This window comes from Sinohyriopsis cumingii, unplaced genomic scaffold (genome assembly GCF_028554795.1).
Source record: "Sinohyriopsis cumingii isolate HCF-2022 unplaced genomic scaffold, ASM2855479v2 utg002197l, whole genome shotgun sequence".
Lineage (NCBI taxonomy): Eukaryota > Metazoa > Mollusca > Bivalvia > Unionida > Unionidae > Sinohyriopsis > Sinohyriopsis cumingii.
In genome coordinates, this window is record NW_028316154.1 from 153,240 (window position 1) to 176,456 (window position 23,217).

Below are 23,217 nucleotides of genomic sequence, written 5' to 3' on the forward strand. Positions count from 1 at the left end.
GATCTTACAGAAACACGATTTGCTCGTACAGCAGAGCCACATTGGCATTTAAGGTCATGAAAGGGCAGATAAAGCAGCCAAAGCTGTCTTACAATCACCCCATTCAGGCTGGATGATTTCGTATACTGACTTAAAATATGTTTGTAACGAAAACTTTACAAACAAGTTTAAAAACATGAAACCCATTATTGGAGGGCCGCGTTCCACGTATATAATAAATCGCACACACATATACCTGACTCGTGCATACATCTTGAAGGGTAACATCGAACAGAGAGTGCAGTATTCTGCAAGTGTCAACTGACATCGGAACACGTTCTTGTTGAATGTGTTTACTCCTATCCCGTGAGACAGATGTATTTTGGTATGAACTCAAAGAAGAATGCGGTTTATTTAACAAATTATAGCAATATAGCTGAACGTTTTTACATGTTTTATATTTTTTATATACCTTTTTAAAACTTGTGAACATTTTTATCTTTTAATTTTATTTTGTTTTACTTCATGTTTATATTTATTTGGAATGGTCCATCCTCCTAAAGTTTTGTACAATTCTTAATTTTATATTGATATAACTTTAATTGGCATTATGCTGCCATTGCTATACAGATGTGCCGTTGAACGCTAATATATACGTGTGTAATTATTAGGACAAAATACTACGTCCCTCTGCATATAAAAACTAGATTACTGAGTCATTAAAATAACAATATTAAAGCTGTTTTCAACTATCAATTAACTTCTTAGCTTCAGTATTTTTAATTTACATGTGATATGCTTTATATTCACCGAGGAAAGATCTTAGGCTGCGTTTGCTTTGTTGCTAAAGACATTCTGTTCCGTTTGGTTTGGCTGTTCTTGTTTCCGTTCCAGAATGTGTGTGTGTGTGTGTGTGTGTGTGTGTGTGTGTGTGTGTGTTTGTCCGTTCTATTCATCCGAGCAGGTTTTGTTTTGTTTTGGTGGTGGTGGTGGGGCGGGGTTAATTTTAGGGTTTGACAGAGAAGGCAGAGTTTATTCGGATTGTATAACGTCATGATACAAATTGGATTATGAAAATCGCAATTTCGTTTTTTAGAAGCAAAACCACCGTCTCCCTTTTTCATGAAACAAGCCACACTATTGCAGAAAGGCACTACTATATTTAAATTTGAAGGTTTCTGTGCGTGGTGGTGATGGTCGTGGGGTATAAGGGCATGCGCTGTTGGCTATATCATGCAGAGGAAGTATGAGCTAAGTGCCTTTCACAAGGATACGCCGAGGCAGCCAATTTGGACTGGCATGGGCTGGTATCAAACCTGCGACGCATGTATTACAACTCTGAGGTACTACACCTCCCTATTGCAGTACAGACCTATAGTGAGCTTACCATTGCATTCTATATTTAGCAGATACCATTAGGTTATAGTTTTGTTGTAGGCTAATATCGTAGACGAAATCAGTGAAGGGATATGTATACTGGAACTTTTTGTTTACATTTTTTTTATCATACCATCACTGGTTATCAAGCTAACCAGCCAGTCAGCCATCCATCTTTTCACTTGTATTCATCCACTTGTCACTGCCATTAAGTGTTTTTGTGTGACTAAACCAGAAACGATTGCAACTCTTCCCTTCCCGTAATACAGACTTGCTTTTATAGACTTCAAAAAAGTATCGATATCAGCAAACAATTATGTGTTCGGAAATTCAACCAATCAGCATTGAACAACTTATTCTGCTCCCCATTTGAGTCGAACGTTATTGATCGTACTTTTCACAAGCGTCCTTGATTTTTTTTATGATGTTGTTGTTTTGCATGTTGTTTTCTGCGGCGAGGTTCCATTTCATTAGAATGCGGACGTTATAGGTAGATGGTCTAAAATGATAGTTTCAGACTGCACGACAAGTCATAAACGAGTGGGCTAAAAGAGGAACGGGTATTCAAAATGAGCCATCGAACTCGTATCAATTTTTACCCGGATTGCATGATCTAATTTAGTAGGTGATGTAATAAAACAACGTTCGTTCTTTTTAAATCTTAGTCCAGCATGAAAAGAACATCATCCACTGTGTCTGACAAAGTTCTACTTTTTCAAAATATAATGTTATTGAGACATTACGACACAGAATTAGCAGATTTCATAAAAAGATAACTCCCAAAATTACTTTCTGTTATAACAGTTGTCTAAATATTGATTTAAGTACCTCTTTGGGTTCAGTGATCATCCGGTTCTCTTAATACACTTTTAATTTTTTATTGACTTCACTATGTTTTTTTTTTAAATTAATTTTATTGACATCAGTATGTCTTTTTTTAAAAAAATCGTTCTAAAGTTTTATCACGAGAAAATGGCATGTTGTTTTGTATTCTGGTATCTAATCAGTAAATATTAACGGCGAATAAAACCATAAGCGTTTGTGTCCGAGTAGTCTAAAGCATGTGTGTCAGAGTAGACTGAAGTGCTGCCATCTCACCGTTGTGTGGGTTTAATTTTTGGGCTGGGCCAATATGGGTATGTGAGAAAGCTGTCAGTTACTTCCCGTGGGTCGGTGGTTCTTACCAGGGTTTTCCCGGATTCTACCTCCACCAGTAATACTGGCCGCCATGGCCTTCTAACACAAGCCCGTCCTTCGAACGTCTGCTTTGCAATTTACGCAATTCTTAAGTATGGAAAGTTTAAATTTGGAATGTAAGGATAAGGTTTAAATTACATCAAGATATTTCCCCTCAAGTCCATGGTGATAAGACTTTTTGATACAATGCGTGGAATGTATAGTAATAAATTTCTGAAATAGTTTATCAAAGACACGAACTCCGGTATGAATGATCTATAATCGTTGTAATTCACACTGTGTTAGTGTTTCCGTATGTACTTGGAAAACCCAGCGTCTCCACAAGATCACAATACTATTTATGCAGCATTCGTTTTCTGCACACATCGGATGTTAGTTTATTTTATCAGGTCATCAGAAACGCTTACTATCTTTATAATCATGTGCATGGTGTGTAGTTCGCTGTCTTTAATGGCATGACAGGAATGTCATTAAGGTAAGACTGGTTACTGGTCTTAATATGATGTATAACACATGTTCCCATGCCAAGGCGGTTTTAATAGTGGATCTTATTCTGTTCTGTCTCTCTTATCTAGCTCACTCACCCACTCAGTTCCTGCGTATAATACCGGTAATGAATGGCGTGTTTTCTTAACAGCAGTAATCTACGTACGTGGAGCAGAATTAATCGTATAATCGTGCACGAAGCCGAAGCATTATGTGTGTTCCCACGCCGTGGCAGTGATATTAATGAATCTCTCTCTCTCTCTCACACACACACACACACACACACACACACACACACACACACACACCATTCGCCTCTTATTTAGTACCGGTAATATAAAAAATGTTGTTTTACTCGTGTCACATTCCTATATACAGTATTGGTCGTGAATAGTGTTTTTCCCAACGGCACATTTCTATAAATGGTAGTGTCGGTTAGAAACGATGTTATTAAAGAATGTCGGACAGTTTTAAAACGTTAAAACTAAAATAATTACCAATTTTAGTGCAGATATTACAAACAAATGAAAACAATAAAATAAAAAGAAGAAAAACATTGGCGATGTATGGAATGTTTACACTAAATGACCCGATCGTGCAAGCAGGACTAAGTCTATATAAGTAGTGGAGAACTTGCATTCCTCGTGTCTGGTTTGGCAATGGAGACAATGATGCACGTATGCAGACAACCAGAGGCACGAGCCGTCAGCACAGCGCTGTTTCGTTTTCTACAAAATCTTGTGGTTTTTGTGTCACAGACACTCATCTATCACACATTTATGCTCACATAATGCGCTTTTTTTTTCGTGTAAGATACCGTGAATTAATAGCATTTAACTTACCAACTCAAAATCCTCACTACATATATAGCAAGCGACGTCGCAGACGCTCGATTCAACATAACTTCAACAGAATGCAGAAATCTTGCCTGCTCTAGGAGACATATTCCATGTACCCAGCAAATTCAATGGAGCTTGAAAAGTGGGTTGCTGTGACATTATTTTGTGCATGTGAGGATCAGTACCCCCACCATGAAAACACCTATCACCATTTAAAAAAAAAAATTAGCATGTACAAGCTTGACGCCTACACTAATGTCAGCAACAACTCCATCATCTCTGTCTCGCATATTCTTCGCGGGCGAGAAAATTACAAGTCTCGCATTCTGAGACACCATTCATTTAATCCAGACACAAACGGACAGGCATTCAGATTGCAATACTTAAGCCTAATAGATGAGATCTATACGTTCGCCCAGTAAAGCGACAAGTACTATATCACTGCATGTCACTCAAACACGAATGCGTGCCAATACCTATGGACCCCCAAGCATCCAGTGATTAAATACAAGCTGTTAGCTTGCCAGTCATACAGGCCGTTATCTATCCAATATACAAATTTAAATCGCTATAAGTAAAACATATTTTTACTTTGGTTCGTAAAATTATTCAGTCAACACTAAAACATTATGTAATTGTGGAAAATATTGCAGAGATAATTTCTCAATACATTCAGTCGTGGTTAGCGTGACACGTAGCCATTAAGATTTACGTATGATCTAGACTCGCAATAAATTTATGCATGCGATGGATGGGATATGCTCTGTTTGGGGCACGAATTTAATTTAATTAGAGTCTGTTCAATAAAGGGGAAGGGGGCAATGTTAACGTAAGGTCAATCACGGAAAATGATAGAGTTGAGACGTACCAAAGCAAAATGTTTAGGAAATCTTGATCCATTTGAATCAAGTGTCATAGAATTTATATTTTCCTGAATATTTATTAATAAAGGCGGACTAGGAACGCTTATTCTGACTTTGATGGGTGTGTTAACATTTTTGGGCGGGTAGAGAAAATAATCTGACTGGCTAAGCTAAACGAAAGGAGTGTTTCCCCAGACGAAATAAAACCTTTTAAGAAATTCCCCTCGCAAAATTAGTCTGTCTAAGTTCTGAAGAAAGCCAGAATTCAGCTCCGGGAAATAATAAGTATTTATTGTTAGATTACCCAAGAGACGTGCGTCAGAAGTTCAGGACAAAACGAAGAGAGATTCAGTTGCATAGTAAGGGCGAGTCTCAGTAAAGCTCAAGGTTAGTCTCAACAGCATACAGTATGTACATTGATGTAAGTTATTCCATTTCAATTCATGCCTCAATTTTACTCGAGTCCAGAAGTTAATTGTTTGCATGCATTTTGTCTCGAATGGTATATGACTGATGGATATATGAATTTGTTTGAATTACCACGTTCAGGCTTAATATAAACCATGTAGTATGGGAATTTCATGCATTACTCTGATACGAACTTGAGAATTGATAAATCTGTTTCAAATGAAAAGTAGCGTGTATGCTAATAATTGAGTTAACTATGAATATGTTAATGTGTAGCCCGCCTGGGGGGGGGGTGTTAATTGATGGATTGTACGTTCTTACAAGATGTCCACTTTATTCGGATTTCGTTATCTAGGAGATGATCGCCCTCGGTGTTATTGCCCGGATCGAGTAAATATTAATATAAAGTGTGGAACTTATAGGTGGAATAAATAGAGATCTGAGCAAATATATAGAACAGAATGATACGAGACCCCGTATATGGAAGCAACAATCTAATAAATTGCATCAATAATTGTGATAACACATTACAATAGGAAGATATACTTCTTTTTGAAATAAATCTTTCACCGAATTTCAAACACAAATATATTTATATAAATAGCCGTTCTATTTAAATTATAGAATTGGTTCATCATAGAATCGAGTGAACAATCGACGTCATTGCCTTGTACAACTTAATAACCTGTGTATTCCGGTTCACTCCAACGTCACAGTAGTTGTTCCTCTCGGCCCTTCCGCTATTTTATTTTTCTCCTCCAGCCCCCTACTGTCTCGCCTCTTTCCGGCCCTCAAACTTTGTGTGGGTAGGTGGATACCTAAGCATAAACATACGTAGATACTGGTATCAGTAGGTACGTGAATACGTCAGTGGAAACGTCACTGTTTACGTCAGTGGAGATATTTCCCCTTTTAAAATAAACAAAGAAGCAATCTAAATTTTCTGTCCGTTATTCTACTGGGACTCGATCATTACTCCCCTATCGTTATGGTCAGATATCGTTCTATCGGAATTCAGACAGATACCATGGCTAGCTGGTCAGCTAAACATGGCAGACCATAAACAACCCTAGTTTCATAAGATTAATATACTTCCTAATGGCTATTCGATCCTGGCTCACATTAACATCACACGAGACATAACAGTTCCATTCTCGTCTCAATTACACAAATGAATGAATGAAATTCATTACATGGTTTAACTATTCTATTTTCAGAGAATGCACACATTCAAGTCTTTATCATACGTGAAATCATCTAAGATTGGTGAATAGAAACGGACTCTCGTAACTCCTATCAACTAAAGTAATGCATGAAATCTTAGAATACCCAATTCCTATACAAACAAGACGACAACATAAACCAATTCGTCAAACTTATATAAAGAAGATTATTGTACGAATTCAGATGAACTCAAACACAGTTATACTCATATCAAGAAAATTGATCTAGGAATTTAAACAAATAAATTCATGCAAATATAAGCAAATGAATTCATGCATGTTATAATATTGGTATCAACAAATTACATGAAATTGACGCAAATAATTCGTGCTTCAAGCTTTGTTCGCTTATACCGCCAGAATTGTGTCCGTTGACTTTCCAGACATCCGGACCCTTTGATAAGTGTTTTTACGAGAGAATTTCTTCCAAATTTACTCTCAGAGTCTCCTATAATTTCACTCTTGCAGGAAAAAATGCAGACTAATTAGATTTTTCAATGGGGGCAATATTTAAAGCCCAAGGAATTTCGTGTGGGAAACACGTCCCTTATTTAGTGTAACCAATCAGGATGAAATATATTTACCGCCTTTTAAAACTAAACGCCAAAATTGGGGTCAGCCTGGCCTCTATTTTCCCGAATAACTGTTCTGGAGAATTTCAATTCTGACAGCTCCGATATGAAATCGAAGTTAACCGTCCCTTTTTTTAGCTGTCTAACGGTTAAGTAAACGAAGTCTTAATTAAGAATCACTTCCTCTCCCGACACAGACATTAGAAATCATTGCAGTATATCAATTTTGCAAGCACCTGTCCACATATATTTAAAAAATTGCTGTCTGGCCCAAAGTAATGTGTTTTTCATAGATCGACAGAAATTTGCATCCTTACACAATGAATCGCTAATTAGCAAAGGAACGTAGTTAGGACAAGGAGTGAAGTGCATTAGTTTGTGTAATTAAGTTGTGATTTTTTTGGCAACCGAAACTCGATGGTGTTAACATTAGGGACGCATGTCGATGGACACCGTCAGTTAGTCATTCACAGGGGCGCTGTAATAGTTATCAACGAGATCTAGTTATGCCATGATTCCAGCTAGGAATGGGAATAACTGCTAAAAAGACATTAATTTATTACGGTAGGGTGTGTGTATCAGTATTAGTTTGAGAGCTGAACATCGCTTAGTTCTTTAGATTTACAATATACGAAATCTGACAAAAAATGAGTGGGAATATTCTTTGATTGAAAAGGAAGGGAAAACCCTGACACGTATTTAGGTTGGGTATTATGTTTTTTGTAGGAAAAAATAGCTCCATATCTGTACTGCACAGTGGAAATGATCACAGTCTACAACCAAGACGGCTGATGAACCGAAGAGGCTAGAGGGAGAGAAATGGAAGGAAAGAAGTACACAAATGATGTAGAAAATACATGAAACAAGCATCTGATACTTACATGCCGGCAATTTGAGTTCGATCAGTCGCTCTATTATATGATGAAATTTGTTCTATCGGTATAACAGAACGGCTATTTAAATTTCGCACAAATTTTATAAGCCTGTTTCTGAGAGAAAATTAATCTTTAAAATGAAATGTTCAATTTCATTTTGTTCATGTAATTGATTAAATTGTTATATTCTGATGTTGCTCGTGTTGTTCTATTTTATATCACTGCTCATATCTTTGTTATCCCATCCATTAATTTCATATTTTATTTTATTGTTTACTCGATCCGGATAATAACACCGTTGTCGACCATCTCCTAGATAACGATAACCCAAAAATAATAAGGAGTGGGGATCTCACCTATCATCCCCTTCTCCGACACATTAACACTAGATCATGTGGGGTGTTAATATAAAATATTCTGATTTAACATCATTATGCGATATGCTAATGAGTGGGCATGGTTCTTTCATCTCGGGTGATAGGTAAATTACAAAAACGACGATGATGGCAGTAATAAACGGCATGCTGATTCATTATGTCCATGACGAGAAGATGAATCCGAAAAAAGAAAGAATCCGACATGTAAACATTGTACACCGCTGTTTAAGTTACAGCAGACGTTATTTACCCTAGTGTTTATTTCAAGCTAATTTAAATAGGTTAGGTCTGGGGATGTACATATAGACCCTTGAATGTGTTTTGCCAACGTGACCCAAGAGGTTATCTAATGCTACATTCCTTCACGCATATCTGGAAGTTTATACGAAATATAAATTTGATCTGGAGCAAACATTCAAAGGATATCACATGCCTCATAATTAAGAATATATTCATATAATATGCCAGTGTCAAGAATTCAAAGAAAACTTTAAAAATTGAACGACATGCTGAGCGCAGCGTTTGAAGGAATCAAATTTTGTTTATCTCATTTTTAGAGCAGTGTCAGGATTTATAACAAGACAGTGATTGAGTTTCATTTCACGTAGTCATTTATTGATAAATTTATGATTTTCTTTGTTGGATGGATTTACTGAGAAGACAGCTTTATTTCGTTTTTCTTTATTTTCTTCTAATGGTCTTAAAAAACATACACGATACTATGAACTTAAAAAAGAGATTTCTTATGTAACGCCCCTGTATCACAGAAAGGTTATGTATAACGTGTAGCAAAAATATGAATTGGGGTTTGTTTTTACATCACGCATAAGACAGATAAGAAAATAGACATCCCTCTTACATACGAATCGATTTACGAAGCATGCAGTAATTCAAACGAAAATATCTTAAAATGACGTGCTGAGAGGAACGTTTGATGGAATAAAATTTTAGTTTTATCTCTGTGTAGAGCTGCTTGTCATGAATTATCGCATGCCATTCATACATTTTGATTTCACACGGTATCTAAGTGATTAAACTGTAGTTTACTTTGTTGGATCGAGTTACTGAAAATACATTTTTCTTTTCTCTTTTCTTTCATTTTGTTCTTAAACGAGAATTCTTCGTATCGGAATAGACTTTTTTAAGCACTGCTGATTATACATCAGGAGAGCGTATGGGATGGTCAGTTGTCCGCCCGTCCGTCCGTTAGCACATATTTTGTTATAGTTGTATGGCTGATTGTAAATGAAAATGGTACCGTTCTGATATCCAATATGGCTTTAACAACAGCAAACTTGAATTTTTGTTTTATCTCTACTCCTCCTGAATTTGAAAATTAGACTGGTACTGGGTTTCACCAGACTTCTTATAATATATGCCTGTTCTAAATGAAAATTATGCATGTCTGATGTCTAATATGGCTGTCACGGAGGTCATCTTGAAATTATTATTATATAAGAAAAAATAAATTACCGCTAACGCCTTACTTTGACGTATGTGGAATGGATTGACATCGGTTATTGTTTCTCACTAGATGACTTGGATTATGGACAAAATTAGAAAATATATCTCAATTGGGAATAGCACGGTCATATTAGAGTTGTTCTTGCATTTCTATGGACAGAATCAGTTTGAGAGGTATATTTAATTACATCTTAAAAGGATCCATACTATTCAGTGGTTCCATCCCTTTTAGCGTCGACCCTAAAAAATAGTTTTTCTTAGCCTCACGACCAGTCTTCACATTTTAATAAGTTTTGTCATCCTCAAAAACAAAATTCCTGCAGATCCTCCAGGACGTCCTCGCGACCCCGGTTTGGGTCGCGACAATGGGGTTGGGAACCACGGGGCTAAAACTTATAACAGATGATCATTCCTTTTCAGAGTCCGTCCATGTTATGTTGATATTTGTCAGAAACCTGAATGTTTCATCAAATTTGCGTATACGTGTAACAACGCGTACATTCAACAGATACGTTTTTCTCAGCCTAGGTCGGCTTCCTTTGTATGTCACTGGGCAAGACATTTTATAACAGCCACCGAGATACTAAGTAACCTATATGTGTTGACGTTCCGTAAAACACCAAAGCAGGACAAATAAAAACAATGAAACTGGAGATAAGTTTAATGAAAATCATATCAAAGCAAAACGAATCAAACTAAGGAATCAGAACGAACGACAGATGTATGTATAAATGTATGTAAACACGCATACATGAGTATGTCTTTCTGTGTTTGTATATGCAAATTTATACCCCTAAGGTGAATTTGTTATGTATATTTTCAGTCCCGAAGTGCAGGAGATATTTGACAAGTATATCCACAACTTCGTTAGACGTTTGAAGAAGGAGGACGCATGCGTGATGTTACAGAAAGAATTTAATTTGTCTCAGGAAAGGGCGGAGCATATGTTTGATTTTTTCGATATGGACAAAAATGGCGCTCTCAGCATCTGGGAGTTCCACCAATTTTACGTCTGCATGGGAAACAGGTAATTAAATTTCGAAATGTGCTTAAGTCAGAATTTCTTCGACAGGTCATAAAGTTTATAGATAAAATGAAGATACTAGGTATTGTTTCTGACTAGTCAAACATAAACAAAATAGAATTTCAAACAATCAGACTGCATGATTATTGATATAATCCCTTATATGAAGTCTCAGGTCAATTGCAGGCCTTAGACCTTCACGCTTCCTTTTTTATCAACACGAATATTCTCATCTCCGTAAGAATCTCTAAACATATGGAGATTTCGTTCAGTCTGGGTGGTTAGATGGCTGTGATGAGAATGAATTCTTACGAATCTCAGAACTCACAACGTCTACCAAATGAAATGAATGAAAATTCGCCATCGCGGCAAATTGATTCCCACTAACGCTTATATGCTGACGTTCAACTGCCCACTTGTCAGTTCCAATCAATTTGGATTCATGAACTACCTAGTGGACCCTTTCATCTCAGATCCACTGCAGTGCTTCAACTGTCAATAATATAGCTACAATCATGAAAACAAAAGAAAACTAGCCTGGTTCATATTCATGTATGGACAAAGCCGCAATAGGCCAGATGCAGAGTGGATTCAGACGCCCTATAAGTACAAAAGTAACCATATAATACGACCTAATACATTTATTAGATAAGCCTTCTAAACGGCATTACTACGGTGGGCTAATGAACTTAATGATACATTTGCTTAATTTGTCTACAATTGTTTTTGACATTCGGTGCATACGTTCTGAGGCGCCAAGTCTGTCGTACTTAAGTTTGGCTTTGACCTGTCAAAGACGGCAAGACCGTTGTATTTGTGTTCGGCTTTGACCAGTAAGCGATGTCAAGACTGTCGTACTTATGTCAGGCTTTGACCTGAAAACAACGCCAAGACTGTCGTATTTGTGTCAGGCTTTCACCTGTAAAAGACGCCGTGACTGTCGTATTTGTGTTAGGCTTTGACCAGTAAACGATATCAAGACTGTCGCACTTACGTTAGGCTTTGACTTGTAAACGACGCCAAGACTGTCGTATTTGTTTCAGGCTTTGACCTGAAAACGACGCCAAAAGACTAATGTATTTACGTATTTGCGGAAAACAGCACCATGACTAATGTATTTGTGTCAGGCTTTGACCTGAAAACGACGTCTTGACTGTCGTATTTGTGTCAGGCTTTGACTTGTAAACGACGCTAAGACTGTCGTATTTGTGTCAGGCTTCGACCTGTAAACAACGCCAAGACTGTCGTATTTGTGTCAGCCTTCGACCTGAAAACAACGCCAAGACTGTTGTATTTATGCCAGGCTTTGACCTGAAAACGACACATCAAAACATTAGCATATGTTATGATGGATTTATTTTATCTAAAACTTGTTTTCTTTTGAATGATATACTGAACTTTTTAGTTCAAACGACCTTTCCAGAACCGGCCGAATTCTACCAGCTTATTTAATAATCCTACGCAAAAGCAAAGAGGCTGAACACAATAAATGAGTTATTTTCAGTTTAGAATTTAATTCGGCTTTCTATTTAATGCAAATAACAGTCTTCACTGGATATAAAATCTCCATGAATATTCAGAGAAAATGTACGAATGCGTTTAGAATGTGATAACAGCTGTTTTGCATAACGGTGTTCTGATACCTTAATTTCATGATTAAGGTTGCTACCAACTCTTCACAAAGCTGTCGCCATTGATATGGGTTTACTTCAGGGCAGCAACATGGCAGCCACTCTTATCATCATAACAAATAACAACATACTGAAACGCATTAGTTAAAAATGTCTGCTGATTATTCGTGGACGACATTTTAATCTGCTATAGCTCAAAGGATGTTTATTCTGTTAAAAGTCAGATTAGCTTGGTTCAAAATGGACTAGAAAGACGGAGACGATGTTACATCTGCCATTGAAGTAACTCATGGTACGATCTCGAACTGAATACCGGATTAAGCCGAAGGTTTTACTGCATAAACATTTCAGCCACATAAAAAAATCACAGAATAATTCATCTTTTCATATTCCATACTGAAAACATTTATTTAGAAAAGTTAAATTTAATAACCTTTTATTATCCAAGATCTTACAAAAACATAATTTGGTCTTAAAATTGGGGGTGGGTAGGGGTGGGTGAGTATTCAGTACTGTGAACTGCTTAGTCACGTTGTGTAATAGCATTGCAGATTTGGCAGTCCTGTAGTCGCCTGTTTCCGATTGGAAGAGTCCACATACAGACTTTAATTATTATTAAACTAACGCATTCTTTGTTCTTGACAAAATATGCAGAATGAAAACACCACATTCAAGCTTTGAGACATCAATCCAGTCACTAGAGAATGCCATCCTCCAGATGGAACAAATCACAGAGACATAGGATGGATATACCTGACTCGTGGTTACCTTCTAGAGAGCGAACCTAGAAAATATCACACACCTGTTCAATGTCCACGTGCAGGTGAAACATATTCTTGGTGAGTGCATCGACTTCACCTTGTAAGACACAAACTTTATATGTGAATGTCATGTGTCGACGTTGGATTAATAGTCAAGTATAGATAGTGACGTCTTCAGCAGCCAGTATGCTGACAGATTTACCTTGAGTTTATATGGTGTTTGGAAGTTGAAATAAATTCAATGAATCACAAGATGTTGTTACAAAACATACATACATACATACATACATACATAAACGGAATGCATGCCAGTAGCTTCTCGAGGGTCGGTGGTTCTTTCCGTGGATTTCTCGGGTTCTTCCTCCACCATTAATACTGGCCGCCATGTATAGCCTATCGTGTGCTGAAAAATGGTGTTAAACCCTACAACAACAACAACAACGGAATGCAAATCGGGCTTTCTGTTAATATCTGGATACGTATTTATAAGCTGATTTTGCTTCAGTATACCTTGTTCAAAATGGTCAGTTATGGTGGTCGCATAGAGGACAAACTGCCAGGTTACCCATTGTCCAGTTAAAATGGGAAGAATATCGTCAGCTAGCCACCTTATAGGGGAGCATCTATACATACTATCATGCCCAATCACAATACCATGCACGCGTTGATTGGAAACACCGTACCTGGAGCATTATATAAATGCAGAGATACCAGCATAATCTGGCGACTCTTTTTCTCAAAGCAGCGATATGGTTCAAACGAACAACATCTGTAATTTTCAATACGATCCGACACATCTTAAATCTCCAAACTATCACGCCATTTTTGTGCAGGATTCATTCAATTCTCTTCATCTTGATTTTGGAGGGTCTGCGTGAGTCTGAAGAGTAATTTGGTTTTTCCCCTCCAGGTGCACCTTGCGAACACACATGCACGCACATAAGCCTACGGGAGTTGATCTTGGAACTACGTAACCCGTGCATTATCCAGACAAGTACGATTCCGAAAGAGCAACCAGTGAAAATAATCACAAGACATCCGGCCCTACCATGATACCTGGCATATGCAAGCAATAATATGTGGGGAAAAAGGCACGTGTACACCGTCAAAAACGATGCCATTTACATCATTCATTGTCTCAAGTGTAATTTATATTCAGTCAAACACCCCTCCAATCCATACTCTAATTTCTCACTTAATGTTGGAATGAATACAATTTCCCAGCAGTTGATTGAAAATGTAACTTTCCTGTTTTTTACTGGCTCATAAAGGTCCGCTTTTTATTGGGTGATGCAGGAAAATTCATGCAAAATGACTGGATAGAATCTGTGCATTCTGATTGGAAAAAAGCTAAACCAAAAACAGTCCAATCCCTTTCTGACAATTAATTTAAGACGGGCTATATTGAGTTGTGGAATTCAGCACTGAACTATATGTGTCTAGCTAGAACCATTACATGAAATCAATTAAAATTTGCTTAATGATGGAGTATACCCAGAGAAAGTCGTGGACTTTTTAAAGGAATGCGGTCTTTATAACATATTTTACCCCTTTATTTAAAGGTTGCTTAGTTTTATCACTTCCTTTTTATTTTTTATATCTTTCAAAGAATGCTAATACCTTTACGTTTTATAGTTTATTTTATAGGACTACATGTTTATGTTTATTTGACATGATTTGTCTTTCTACTTTTTAATTTGATATTTGTACAGTTTTTAAACTCCTCTTTTATTCGGCACTCAGTATGCAGTGTTGTGCCAACGAGCAGTTAACACACACACACACACACACACACACACATGTTGCGTTCTTGATTGAAAGTCTGCATTTTCGTCACTTTTACGTCATGCTTAAGACATCGCTTAGGTTTAGTGAGCACAATGCACAGGCAAATAATGCTCAAACTTCTTTAGGCAAGTAACATAAACAAAGAAAGAAATGTTCATACACATAACAGGAATTTGATATCTCAAAGATTTCGAAAAAAAAATGTTTTAGGTACGTTGGGCGTTGGATCCTTTTAATGTCGATGTCATGCACAAACGACAGGAATCATGACTGCGCATATCCAGTTTTGTACAAGAAAGGATCCTCTCTGTCATTAGCTTTGCCGTGCTTTTTCGTGAGAGAAGATTCTGACTTTATCTTTTTTTAGAACCAACATTTAAATGCATTAGAAAGAAATAACTCAGAATCAATCCATTTAGAAAGAAAACACAGTGAAAACAAAGCCTTCAATCTATGTGAAAGCAGTTTAAGGAGTAAAAGTCGTTCCAAAGTGGCACCACATAAATGTATTTAAATCCATTGCGCGTGCCCAGGAAGTTAGTTCCAAAATCAGGTTGTCTTATTGACTGGTGACGAATAAATTATAGATGTAAGAACAAAAGTAAGACATGATCGTTTAACGCCTACGCCGGTCTCGATCGAGCTGAATACACCATCATAACTGCAGTGTACTCTGTTTCTTGTGTAGTTTATAAAAGTCAATTAAAAGTGGGCGGATTTATTCACTCTATTGTGACCGGATGTAGAAGTGATATTCAACGCCAATTCTTTCATCCATCAAAACAACAAAACAATACAGGTACTGTTGGACGGATCTGTTACTGCATCATAAACCAGTCTGATGGCATTTTATAAAGATCCGTTGATGCAATAACGCCCTGCTTTTTTTTTTTTTGACGAAGGAAGGCGACTATTAAGGGGGAAACATTCTTTTCACAAAACACTGGATTGTTGTCTAAATAAATCGTCCTTTTGCAAAGACATGTGTTGGCAATATTGTCGTAATATTAATTAAATATTGTAAGAATATTAATTAAACATTGTTAGAATATTAATCAAACTACTCTTAATGAATAAACATGTTCGGAAAAGTCCCCTATCATTACGAAAACTCTCATCTTCCTGCAGATCATACGTATTTCGTGAAAATTTTAATTTTTCATCAATATTTAACGTTTATTTAAAAAACGGTAACTTCTTGTTTGAAAATTCCTTCGAAAGCTACATTCTTCACGAAAACTGTACTTTTTCGCAAAAGGTACCCTTTTCGTGCTGACTTGTAACAAATGAAATTATTTATGATAATTTTACTATTTTGACGCAGAAAGTATTTTTTTTTATTGAAGTCATTACATTATGCTCATCAAACTGCTGTTTTCACGACATCAGTTTTCGAAATTTTACGACGACATCCGTCTTCGTAATTTCACATCAGTCATCGTAATTTCTCGAAGATATTAGTGTTAGGAATTTCACGATGACACCAGTCTTTGTCAAAATTGTTTCACAAACAGCAAATTTCTTTCAGCGCGCCATTACTTTGACGGAAACCTTCACTTGTTCGTAAGAGGACGATAAAAAACATAACCAACCGCTGGGTTAGCTTAAAAGCAACCGCACAGTTCCAATTTGCAATAGCAAATGCATCATTTCCCTACACTTTCCGACACCATCATTAACAATGTACATTTTCCTGTATATTTATTGGCTGTCTTCATGTAGCACGCGTGATCATTAAATTTATTTCTTATATTCGACACAATGCATCAATAGCCAACCATTTTCTAAAATTAAAAAAAAAAAATCTTTTTTACTTCCCTACAGTTGTACTTTATGGCATGCTTTTTCCATTGCAAAATCGTAATTCAGCTCTCAATTCTCAAGTAACGGGCAAACTAATGGATGGTTTATTTAGGGAAACGTTTGTCGCGTTTGGTCCGCCACTGGGAAACCATTCATTTGTCATTTTCTGCATGATATTTAAATGAGACAAAACAAAACAAAACATAAACAAACAAAACAAAAAGAAATATTACAAAAAAGACAAGAAAATAAGAAAATCTACCTTATGGTGGTATTCCCTGCATTTGACCCCCTTTACGATAAACCAGGGAATGTACCGATTTGCAATTCACCTGAATTGGACATGAGTTTGTGTAGTTTAAATTTGCTATAAGCATATTGTGTGAATGAACAGAAGATAGCGCCATATTCTGGTTTGGTAATAAATGCATAGTCGCTATATACTGGTTTCATTAATCGTTTATTGTTAAACTTGCAATAAGGACAGAGAGTTAAATGCTTTACTTTTTCTACGTATGAACTGGACGACCGCTGAACACGCATACCTAAACATGTCCTTAGAATTACCTATATTAAAAAATTGGAGGAGGGCCAATTTCATAAAACTATTCCATACTGGCATAAAATCTCGTGAATACTGTACGTTATGACGTCTTCTCCTAGAAATTGTCAAATTACTCGGGAAGAAAAAAAATCTTCGCAACACAGTCTCTCCATAATCAAGCAGATACTCACTATAATCTAACAAAGCTATAAACGGCGACACAAATACAAATAGCACATAGTCTAAGTTTATTAATCCCCCAATATCTTAAAATAGGGAATTTTCTAAATAGTTATAGGTACGCGTGTTTAGTAATTCTTTGTATTTGTTGTTTGAGTTGCGTTTTATATTGCATGACGTGAAATACTAGTATTCGGCTCGGAAATACTTACTAATCGGTCATACAAGTATGAAACAAGAGAAAAAACTTGCAAGTTTGAAATTAGAGTTTCGTGTCGTGACGTGTGGTCATTGGGCGAGTAGAGCAAAAGATATTTGTAGTATCCGTGCGTTTAAGAATATTTCAGTTCACAACGACTGTTGTCTTGAGGTCATTGGAAACGGAAAAACAATAGATTTCAATCCATGCCCACCCATGATTTTAATTCGCTCGATAGATAGACCTCTTGCGTGTAACAATTAAAACATACGGATGACTCGATTCTAGAACACCGATCCGCCCTGTAATTGCACCCCCTCTTATTTCTGTGGGTTTATTTGGTGGAGGGTGGGTGACGTTTTTATTATTTTATTTTTTTAATATACGATACATATTAGCAAAGACAGTAATCTCAAGCACTGGTAGGATTGGTGACCTGCACATGTCGAAACCAATAACGTAACCTGGAAGTTTAGTGATTAGAAGAGACAGGTTTTTGCTGAGCTTCTTATAAAAATAAATGAAAGTATTATTTATCTTTCTCTTCCCAAGCGCTAACGAGTACCTAGATCTCTTTAACAAACTGGACAAAGATGGCAGCGGTAATGCAGATATTAGTCTTACATGGGAAGAATTGAAAAAGTTGACCACCCAGACAGGGAGACACCCGACGGACGAGGAACTGGAACAGTTCATCAGGGGAGCAGCCGGTCAGGAAAAGAGCATAAATCTCAACAAGTTCATCGGCCTCATCAGCCGAATAAAGCAACTGAGGAACTAGAAGGCATTTTCTCAGGCACGTGTTTGGTGGGCATAGCCAATCAGGTTTTATATTTCATTGAGGACTCTTATGGAGTTATGGTCATGAACCTTTAAAAGGATCAAATGTACTTTAAAAGAAAAAGCGCTTAATAACACATTTAATTTCAACCGACTTTAAGTATACTATGTTTGAGATACAGTTAGTACTCATTCAGACCACCTCTACAATTTCCGCGAGACAATTATATGCGTCTTATGTATGCCGGCGCAGTAATCCTTTTTTTAAATTTAAAAATCATATATTTAGCTCTCCGGAAAGTTAATACGTATAATATAAGCTGCGTTATTTCTACGATTGGATTGACCGTAGAAATGACTGAGAAGTTGCAAAATGATAAAATAGTCAATCTTGGTTTTGTAAATAACTGAGGAGGTCCGAATGGCAGAAAATGGCAGCTATCGACGATATATTCGAGGTATGATCAGTAGAATTTATCTCGAAGTTGCGAATCTGCCATTACTGTGTAGTAATCAAGTTATTACACTGAAAAAATGGCAGCATTTTGGTTCTCTCAATAACAGCTACTACTCCTATGTTATAAATATTATAAATATTATCAGTAAACCATTTTTAAAAGTTTTATATAAAACTATCATTGCCACACTAGTACTCTACTCAAATCATCTATATTTAAACAAAAAAGAAATCACTAAAGCAACTACCACCAAATTTTGTTCAAATCTTTAAAACAAACTGAAAAAAGCATCATTTACTCAAGTTGCGATTTCTTTTTCAATTCGATAACATCCGTTTGAAGAGCAGGCGTGCTAATACATCCATTTGTGTCCATTGATAACAAGACAATTATATTAAATTTTTATATTGATTATATTTCTTAATTCTGAGAAGCTGTTAGGAAGAAAGCGTTGATAGCATTTTTTGTTTTGAATGGAAAATTCATGTTTCTTTCTACCTTGATTTTGAGCATTAAATGATATATACACTTAGCAGAGATAAATAAAAATACTCCAAAAAAATCATTCATTTATTTTTGAACATTGTTTCTTAAATGTACAACAAAGGTAAGGACATATCGAAAGCTTCTATGCGAATGAGTTTATCATTATGAGAGATTGGAACATTAATTTATGCAATAATTGAACCCAATTTACCATTTCTACAATAAGTGAGTTGTTGTTGATTTGTTATGTTTTCTTTTGTTATTACTCTGCGGCCCAAATTAGTTCCCTCACAATGACACCAGTGATACTGTCCTCAAAATTTAATTTCATTTACAAAGTTTTACTGTTCTTCTAAAAAAAAATACATTAAAAATAATTACAAATGTAACGATGTGTTGCGAATACGCCATTGTCGGAATACAAGATATTTATTCTTGGTTTTTATTTTTATTATTGTATTAATTTTAGATTAACGATGTTAGCTGAGGTCATCGTTCCGTAAAGAGTTTGTAGATAACATAAATAAAAATCGGGGTATACTGAATTTAGAAAGTACGCTTTAAAAAAAAAATCACCCTTGATTCCCAAATGGTCTTATTAAACTTCCTCACATTGCTGACCAGATGAAACTTTCTTTAATTTTTTAAAAGTACTGGCATTACGAAAAGCCAAAAGAAGAAGAAAATTCAAGCCTGGAGATCATACAAATTATGAGCTTGAATCTGAGCTTGAGTTTCCATGCCAACCAACCACAAAACGTTTAATTTTAACAATAACATTTTTTATTGTGCCGAAAGTGGTTACTCGGTCTCAGATTATATTTCTGATCTTCACTCGAATATCATCTGGAAAAAAAAATTAAAATGGATTTCTTTCTCTGGAAGATAAGGAATAGCTGTAATGATTCTGAATAATGTCTCATCTAATGATTCAGTGAGTTAAAAATACATTTATTTCTAATAAAACTTTTATAAAGTGTCTCCGCAGAATATTTTAAAATGACCAATGTTGTTATCGTCCAAGCATTTTGCTCAAAATCTCAATCTGTCAATTTATAAAGCCATTTTTTAAGACCAATATTAAGATATATATATATATATATATATATATATATATATATATATATATATATATATATATATATATATATATATATATATATATATATATATATATAGACAGCTTACTTTTTTCAAAAGGATTCGCCCTTTTCGTTTTAGACAAGGACGTTTTGAAATTTTTTGTCAGGGCTTAGGCATGATATATTAAAAAAATATTACATTCCATTTCCCATACACTCCATGCAATAAGTTATGTTTAAAAATATAATGGTTTTCATTCCTAGAAAATATTAAACATATTTGTCATTTCCTGTGAAATAAATTTCAGCCGCACGGTTTGAACTGTCGAAAACTGTGATTCCTGCAGCAGGTGTCACAAGTGTTATAATTCAATCAATAAATAGATAATTAGTTAATTAATTAATTAATTAATTAATTAATTAATTAATTTCAAATTTTAAATAAAGAGCATCCTAACCTCGGCATCTTAGATTGTCAATGTTATGCCTATACAGTGCATATCGTTTTAAAAAGAGAGATACAGTACACAGGTTATTGTGTGTTTATAGATACAGTATTTTAGTTTGCTGTATTGAGATGGTCATAGGGTGAGATTTTCAATATGTTAATTTTCAACCTTTTTTAATACGTAAAAATGCTTTTCACTGCCTAACGTATGTTCATAGATTTTCGTAAATAACATCTTGTATTATTTATTTATTTTATAACACATTTGCGCTTGTCTACAGTTTAAGAATGTAGCATATCTCTTGCATTTAAATACTTTGATACGATGCATATATAACATTACAAGTCAAGTAATTGGAATCAGTCAAGGTGTTCGGAAAACAGGTATTTTATGTGAAAGTACCTTTTAATTTGACCTACGTCCTCTTGTGAGAACTGGGACCCGATTGTTGTTTTTGTGACATCTGTCGAAGTCATTTTTATGTAATTGTTATTTTTTTTATCGTATCATTTTCATCATGGGAAAGAAAGTTTTCTATTATAGGCAAATTGTCGCGCAATATTCACTTTTACATTCTTGAATTGTTGAACACTGTTTCTTTAGATGCTTTATCGATTTTGCAAAACTTTATTCAACACAAGAATATATAAGCTTTTTATACAAAATATTAGACTATGACATGAATTATTAAGAAATAAAAGACTCTTGTTTAAGCGATTGTGTTAATTCCTTCTTCCGTGTCGATTTGTTTTGATTTTCAAGTTGACATCCAAGTATTGCTTACATTTACAGTCTGTATTGTGGCAACGTTTAGATTTACAGTTGACATTCTTGCATCATTTGGATATTGAATTGTGGTCGAAGCATAGAAACGATTATAATATATTGTCGAAACAGTTGTGTACATATACTTGAGAGGGACATAGAGACCAATAAAATGTACTGCATGTATATGAAATTACTTCTTTTCTAACATTATTTAGTTCGATCTTATAAATTTCTATATTGGAGATCGATTTGATTAAAACTCCGGTATCATCATATTATATTTTGATGAGTGAAACCAAGGCCATATATATCCAGTCCTCAGTACTACAGTTGCAATAGTCTCGTGCAACCACACATGTCGCGTGGTTCCGCGAGATCTCCTGCATACGACGGTCTGGTAAAGCTATACTCGACCTCTGTTACCGATATAAGGTGCTTCAGCAAATCTGTGTAGCAATCAAACTGTAGTCATACCTTTCTCGACAATGCGACAGAGAAATGAAGTTGTTTTGCTAACCTTACGTTTCTTAACTCGGGTTGTTTTAATCGGGTCGTTTCAGTCATTGTGTCCACGCGCTAGGGACTACTTTTAAAAAGAAGAAACTCTTGTTGTCTTCTGCTGTGCCTGAGGGAGTTATTAAAAATTTAAACAACAACAACACACACACACACACAGATATATATATATATACACATACATACATACATACATACATACATACATATATATATATATATATATATATATATATATATATATATATATATATATATATATATATATATATATATATATATATATATATATACACACATACATACATACATATATATATATATATATATATATATATATATATATATATATATATATATATATATATATATATATATATATATATATATATATATATATATCATTTAATGTAGCTAAACGTATTAATTCGTTTTAAATATTTCGTGGGAAACGAATTATGTACTTTTAGCTGTATTTAATGACGCTGACCCGTGCTACAGATAAGGTAAAATTCACGATACTGTGTGGAACGGGCTGTGAAAGAAAACGGTTCCAGAAGCAGGCCATATACATCACCAATACGAAATATGTTATATCAGACCTGCGTTCTTTAAACTTTATCAAACAATTCCAACCAGCCCCAGTTGAATCAAACATTGTTAATGAAAACTCAAGCACGTACCATTCAGAGTGGTTTATTCAGAAGTCCACACGCTATTCCACAAAATTTTCCATGTAGCGTATTGCACTGGTAATAGCAACACTTATCATATTTCCAGGACAGAAAATATAAATTTCCATTAAAATCATGAATTCGAAATATTCGTTTGTACTGAACCCAGTATTGTACCGTATCGAACGTTGACCTAACATCGAATTCTTTCCAAATTAGAACTGATGCAAGTTAAACGTTATCCGTATAAAAATATTATTTACTTATTGTTATTTTCATATGACATCCATTGATCAAATTTTATATTACAGCAATAATATCAAATGTTTTTATGTTTATATTGTTCCATGCGATGAACTTGTATGCTTAGGATGGACAGGTCACCCCGTTACCCTCATTAACATATTCATATTA

The 23,217-nt window shown here is 35.4% G+C and overlaps 1 protein-coding gene across 1 annotated transcript in view; it reads left to right on the top strand.

Moving 5' to 3' along the window:
• LOC149770948 (uncharacterized) overlaps positions 1-21,558 on the top strand; it is a 38,584-nt gene extending 17,026 nt beyond the window's left edge. The window contains exons 2-3 of the mRNA XM_089948962.1: positions 10,484-10,687; positions 18,143-21,558. Coding sequence (XP_089805088.1) covers positions 10,484-10,687; positions 18,143-18,371 — 433 coding nt within the window. The 3' untranslated portion in view covers positions 18,372-21,558. The remainder of the gene's footprint in view (positions 1-10,483; positions 10,688-18,142) is intronic.
• Positions 21,559-23,217: the final 1,659 nt, after the last annotated feature.